Source organism: Crocodylus siamensis, chromosome 9 (genome assembly GCF_052110815.1).
Source record: "Crocodylus siamensis isolate JL-2025a chromosome 9, ASM5211081v1, whole genome shotgun sequence".
Taxonomy (NCBI): Eukaryota; Metazoa; Chordata; order Crocodylia; family Crocodylidae; genus Crocodylus; species Crocodylus siamensis.
Window position 1 is genome coordinate 15,902,844 of NC_143403.1, and position 6,326 is coordinate 15,909,169.

Consider the following 6,326-nt stretch of genomic DNA (forward strand, 5'->3'; position numbering starts at 1 on the left):
AAAAAAGAAGGCATCAAGTTATCTTTATAAGTTGGCCAGAAAGCGTAAAGAAAAAAAGCCAGAATTTTTTCAAGCATTTGAAAAAGAATGTTCCAGTGAGCAAATGCTACAAAAACATTTAGTTAAAAAAAAAAAAAAAAAAAAAGTATTTTGTTTGCAGTTTTTCTGTAGCTGTCTGTTCCTGTTGTAAAGAATTTAAGTAAAACACCCTTAAGTGGGGTAAGCAATAGTGAAGCATGGTATCCAAAGGCAGTATGTTTGGTTTTTAAAAACAAAGCTGAATTTTTGTCTTTACAGGATAATAAAACCAAAACCTGGCCCCCTAAGGCTCCTTGGCAGCATACTTCACCTGTCACAAATACACTGCCCAGTCAGAGTACATCACTGTATCAGATGAGCAACCCTGTTAGCCAATGGAATGACACGATGCAGATTCTACAGTCACCAGTTTGGTCAACAGCCAATGACTGTGCTCCATCAACAGGGATTTCCTCCAGTTTTGCCTACGCCCAGCAACAACAATCGTCACAGCAGCAGGCTTCCCAGCACAAACAGCTAAATAAGGGCTTTAAATCTTTTCCAGTAAAGCATGAACGCAGACCATCTTACCTGCATCAATACTAATCGCTTCTCACATTGGAAAGATGCAGCATAGGGCCAAACAGTCTTATAAATGATGTATATTATCTGTTTCACAGTTCTGTGTACCGGCTGTGTTCTGGTTATTTTATTTTGAAATGTAGAGTGAATTTTTTTGGTGACATACATAACCTTTTGACTTATTTTACAGTGCTGAATAAACAGGGCCAATATATGTGTTATGTACATGAAAAAGTCCAATACTGTGATGTAGAAATGCTTTTAAAAACTTGTGTATATTACAGTTACTTTCAAAATCCTTTTTTAAAAAGTACTGAAAGACTACCATAAAGCACTGTATTTTATAGCTATTTTCATATAGATTTATATAGGTAAACATCTCTTGCTAAAATGCATTGAATATTTTTTAGCAAATATATTGGTCAATTCTGCTCAGCACTGTTATTTAGATTTCTAATAGACAGGTTGTAAAGTCTTCATACTCTGAGTAAACAGCCTGTGATGACTTTTTTAACAAAGTGAGGCAGCAGCTTTTAATGTACCACACAAGTGGGTGTATGACAACAGTGTTGGAAAGACACTGGGTTTGTGGTAATTTCGTAATATAAGTATAGATCAGCTAGAACCACTCAAATTCATCACGAAAACTGTCTTGGCTGCCTAAGGTGTAAGGTATGTGTGTGGGTCAGATTATGTTGATTTTCACATGTACGATTTAAAAATACTTCATGTGGCCAAAGGCATTATCCACACAGTGCTCCTTAAGCGTGCAGAAGTACAGCTAAAAGACTACTTGCATATATTTAAAGTCTTATTTCAATGCTATGGTTAGAGTAAAAATTGTGAGCTGGCTCAGAAGAAACTAGAACTAAAATGTGGGTAGTAGTTAGTGAAAAGAACATTATTATTATTTTTTTTTAGAGAATAAAGTAATTATTTCTGGTCAATGTGCCATTAAGTGAACCTGTGGAATTAGGAATAATCTTCCAACCAAAGTGGGATCTAGAGGAGTGACTGGTGCTTAAATTGAAAAACAATGGTAAATATGTGTATAGTTATCCCGTTGTATATTAATTGAAGTTAGAGAAGATTCTTTATATAGTTAAAGCTTATTTAAAAATTTTCATATGTCATCTTTGAAAGAGTCTAAAAACCACAATATTTTCTGGTATAAAAGTTTTGACAGTATTAATCTTATTTTTGTATTTTTCTTAAGTCATTATATCATTCTAATACGTTAACTACTAGTAAAGTGGGCTGTTATTTCTAACTACATAAGTTTTTTTTCCCAATGAAGATAAAAGCACATTTATGTTCCCACTTTTTGTTTGCAAACTTAAATATTCTATATCTAAAGATACCAAAAAAACAAATTACACACACACACACACACACACACTCTCTCTCTCTCTCTATATATAAATATATATATAAAAATATATACAACACTAAAAATATTAAAACATTTGGGTGTTTAAAACCCAACCACCTTTCTTGTTTGTATGGTGATGGGCTGCATTTATATGCCCAGAATGTTACCTTTTGTGCTGTTTGGGGATGCCAATGTTGCCTGTATTTGATATATTGTCACCATGTTTTCTGAAAATTCATACTTACCATGTTTACAGAACTGTTTGCTGTACATAAGACTTTTTACAGTACTGTGCTTTGCACAATCAGTGTGGCTTTTGTCTGTAACTTGTTAATGTTCTGTACTACTATAATTTTGAAAACCCTCTGCTGAAAATATGAGTAGTTACTCAGCTTGACAAATGGTTTTAAGTTTCCTAAAACTTGACACTTAATATTTGATCCTAAATTTGGTCATACTTACGTCCTGCAGTTATTCATACTAAGACCAACAGGCCAGGTAATAGAAATATTTATAATTTTGAACCATACAAGTGCCAAAACTCTTGCTGCAATTTTTGCAGTTTACTGGCAATTTCTGAACTTATCCAAGTGAATTACAAAGATTAAGTCCTTCCTATCTACATTTTGATCATAAAGGTGCTATGTCCTTTGCCTCCAATTATACCTAACACTGGGAGTTTTAAAAATTGTTGCACTTGGCTTAAGTCTTGCCATTTTTTTTAAATCATTTACACTGCCAAGTGCAAGGGTTTGGTGCTTAGTTAATTTACCTTTATTGCAGAGCTTCTTGTGAATAACTAATACTTCTGAACTGGAACTGTACATTTTGTATTTTAAAGCTCCTATAAGTAAAAACAAAACAAAAAACCCAAAACAAAACAAAACTTTGCTTTATTAAAAAGATATATTTACTAATAGATCAGACCTGTTTAAAACCTACACCCCTTGGAAAATAAACAGGACCTTAAGATGTAACTTCAGTTTGTGAACAAAGATACTACTTCATTAATACAGAATTATTTAACTAATTGAAGGTAGTAAGATGCATTAAATAGGCAGTAAATTAAATAGTACACACTGAAGAACCCGATACCTTCCCCTACAATTGATTTTGGGCTGCTTTGCCACTAGGGTTAATAATTACTCATTAGTCAATTTGGAAGTTACCACTGCTGTACTGCACAGGGTAGCATTTTGTATTTCAGCAGCAAGCAGAGTTCACATGAATAAGAAATAGCAAGTTACCTCTGATTTCCAACAAAAATAAAGTCCCATGGCAGCATGTATGTTTTGCTATTTGTTTAACAAATAGGAAGTGTTTAATATACAACTGAGAAACTGAATAGCTGTATTTCATAGGTTTCAGATATGTACATCTCCTTTGCCAACACATCTAAACAGAAACGTTATAAAAATTGGATGAGATTGGATCTGATGACAAAATGGATTCAGAGGGGTTTGTTACCAGAACTTGTTTATTTACCAAATATCCAATGTATGGCATTTTGAACAGATTAACACGTGAGCAGACTGGATTTCTCTCCACTTGTTTGCCACAGTATTCCCTTATAGAAATATATATGGACAAGGTTATCACTTACCAAAATTGTCTATCACTGCCCAATATCTACCTATGATTTCTGGAAAAAGTTAAATTACTTCAATCTGTTTCTTAAAAAATTAAAACTCTAGATTCAAAATGTTTCATAAGCTTTCACATTTGGTAGGGGAAATGCAATTCTTCAGTTCTGTACTTTGAAATCCTAATCAGGTTTATCTCTAGGGAGGTTTTTTGTAGCTGTTTTGTAGCTGCAGCAATACAGTGCATCATACAAATCCTAAATATGCTTGTGTTTTTTAGGAAGAACTTTCATTCAGGAAAACAGGGTCATATTGCAATGTATCCTTTAAGTTAACTGCATTGCTGCAAATGTGCAAGACAATGTGTCTGTACACATTAGCCTAAAATTTGCTGTTAGGAAGGTAGGAAACAAATTTAAATGCAAGTATTTCCATCAAGTTTAATGAGTGCCTATCCTATTCTATACCAGAACCGATAAATAACAATTCCTTGCAAGTGGAATGACTACCTGTCAAGGTCTGAATCCTGTTTCATGAAAACAGAGCAATGGAGGCAGTTTCCAAAATATAAAGATGGGATGCACGTAACTGCTTGTAAGAGGGTGATAAAGGAAAATTTCACCACTTCCATGTCTTCCAGTTACATTTCTGCAACTTTCCCTTTAGGTAAGTAAGTAAAGTAGCAATGTTACTATAGGACCTGCACTTGCAAATGCAACAGGAGAGAGCTTCCAAACATCCAGCCTAGGCAGCTTCTTGTAGTTGGACAGACCCACCTTCAGATTTGGCCCACAGGGCCAGCACCTCGGGAGTTAAGCTGCTGCTGTCTGCCTTGGAGCAGTGATAACCCCACTGAAGCAGCTGCAAGGTTTAATATCTGAGCTCCTCTGTTAGGCCAGTCAGCATGCCAGAGGTGGGCTGCCTGGCTTGTGAGAAGCCCCACAATTTAGATCTGCAACAGTAACCCAAATGAGTTTGACACCCCTGCACCAGAAGATGCAGAGACAGCTTAGTTAAGAGAAGAGAAATAGCCAGCTGAAACTTTCCTGCTTTGATCAGTGATAGTGTGTTACTCTCTGTAGAGAGTTGATTATGTGTTTGTGCTGTGACAAGTGTGACTGTGGCAGTAGGAGACTTTTAGCTAAATATTACTTTCCAACATCTAGTAGCCAGAGCAACTTGTTTTCTGGAGATTTTCAAAACTGCTGTGAGCACTGAAGGAACTCTCATGGTGAATTTATACAACTCACGAGACTGGTGGGCATCAATCCTACTTTACATTTTGGTAACTAGTACTGGAAGAGGGAGTGAGCAGCTTGCAGATTTGTACAGCAAGATTAAAGACCATCTGTAGCAAATCTTTGACTACTTCCCCATATCTCTGTTTTCTCATGCTTGCGGCATCAGCTTTTAATACTCAAGACACACCTCTAACAACAAGTGTCATTATTCCCAACTTTTAAGATGCTGCATGGAAATAGGCTTATTTTCCAAAAAGAACACTATTAACAGAAGCCAGGGCAAGGGGGCCATTTTTACTTGCTTTCCCACTTCCAACCTCAGGGAAGCTAAACATAATCTTGAAGTGGAGAACCCAATTCTTCTAGGATCTTCCCCGGGTGCCACTGGAATCCTAATCAAAGTTAGCCAGTTATTAATGAGGATGAGAGCCCTCCTGATCCTCCAGCAGGTTCCTCTTGGCCTGGGTACACTGCAACTCAATCCTACTTCCACATCTACAAGCATCTGCAATGTGTCCAGAGCTGCATGCTCAGTCCGCAGTCCTCTGTACGTTGGGTGGAGTTGTATCGGCAATAGTAGCTAGATAAATAAGGTTCCTGTGCAGGATGTGCTGGTACCTACGATGGAAAGAGAGTTCGTTTGGAGCAAAACTAAGCAACAGCCATATTCCCTGCAATAAGGAGAATGGGGTCAGTCTTGGTAGCCTTCCATTAACAAGTGTTATCTTAGCTTTCCAACTCGACTGAATTTCTTATTTCCCCAAGTTTACTGAACCTTTGCTACTAGGGAAAGAAAGCAAAGGGCATTGGCAGCTATTTACATATTGACAAAGTGCTACCCTGGCCTGCCTTTACTTGTGTGCACAAGCATCCCTTTCTCCTCCTCCTCCCCCGAGAGCAGGCACATCCCTCTTAGCCAGCCGCGAGGCCGTGTCTGCCGAGGTGAGCGAGCACGAGCCCCAGCGCAAGGAATTTATCCGGAAACGGGGTCAAACACGAGCCTCAAGCAAACCGGGAGAAGGAACCTGGACGCAGTCAGTACAGCCTCGCTCATTTATTTTAAGCCAAAAGCCTCCGACAGCGGGGCTGTGCGCGGACTCCTGGCCCCGCCCCGGGACTCACTGCACGCACTCGGTGGCTCTCCCCTTGCTCTGGTACTCCACGATGGCGCGGATCAGCTGGTCGTTCTCCTCCAGCAGCTGGAAGGGAGGCGCGAGGTCACCGCGAGAAGCCGGACTCGCCCCCCCGCGGCCCCCGCCCCGCCCCGCCGAGCCCGGCCTCACCCGCTGCAGCGTCTCCTGGTTCACTTCCGCCTTCCCGCGGAGCCGCTCCGGCACGAACGCCACCGACATGGCGCCGCGCCGCGGGGTCACGGGAGCCCTCCGCCCCTCGCGCCTGGGCGCGCTCCGATTGGTCCGGGTCGCGCCGCGTCACCGCCTTTTCTACCAAGAGCAATGACGGCAACTCTGCGCCGCTGGCTCCCGGGTGGGTCTATTACACGCGGGGGGGCGCCCGCAGGGATGGTACGGC

General features: G+C 40.0%; 2 protein-coding genes across 3 annotated transcripts in view; one reads left to right on the forward strand and one right to left on the reverse strand.

Annotated features, from left to right (window-relative positions):
* GARRE1 (granule associated Rac and RHOG effector 1) overlaps window positions 1-1,788 on the forward strand; it is a 105,159-nt gene extending 103,371 nt beyond the window's left edge. For both annotated transcript variants that reach the window (XM_090063030.1, XM_090063032.1), the window contains exon 14: window positions 298-1,788. In XM_090063030.1, the coding sequence (XP_089919156.1) occupies window positions 298-624 (327 nt within the window). In that variant the 3' untranslated portion in view covers window positions 625-1,788. The remainder of the gene's footprint in view (window positions 1-297) is intronic.
* A 1,054-nt stretch (window positions 1,789-2,842) lies between these two features.
* SS18L2 (SS18 like 2) lies at window positions 2,843-6,226 on the reverse strand. Its single transcript, XM_090063037.1, has 3 exons — window positions 6,080-6,226; window positions 5,919-5,995; window positions 2,843-5,414 (listed from the first exon to the last, which is right to left on the reverse strand). Exons 1-3 carry the CDS (start codon window positions 6,146-6,148, stop codon window positions 5,327-5,329), a joined length of 234 nt encoding a protein of 77 aa, XP_089919163.1. The 5' UTR covers window positions 6,149-6,226; the 3' UTR covers window positions 2,843-5,326.
* Window positions 6,227-6,326: the final 100 nt, after the last annotated feature.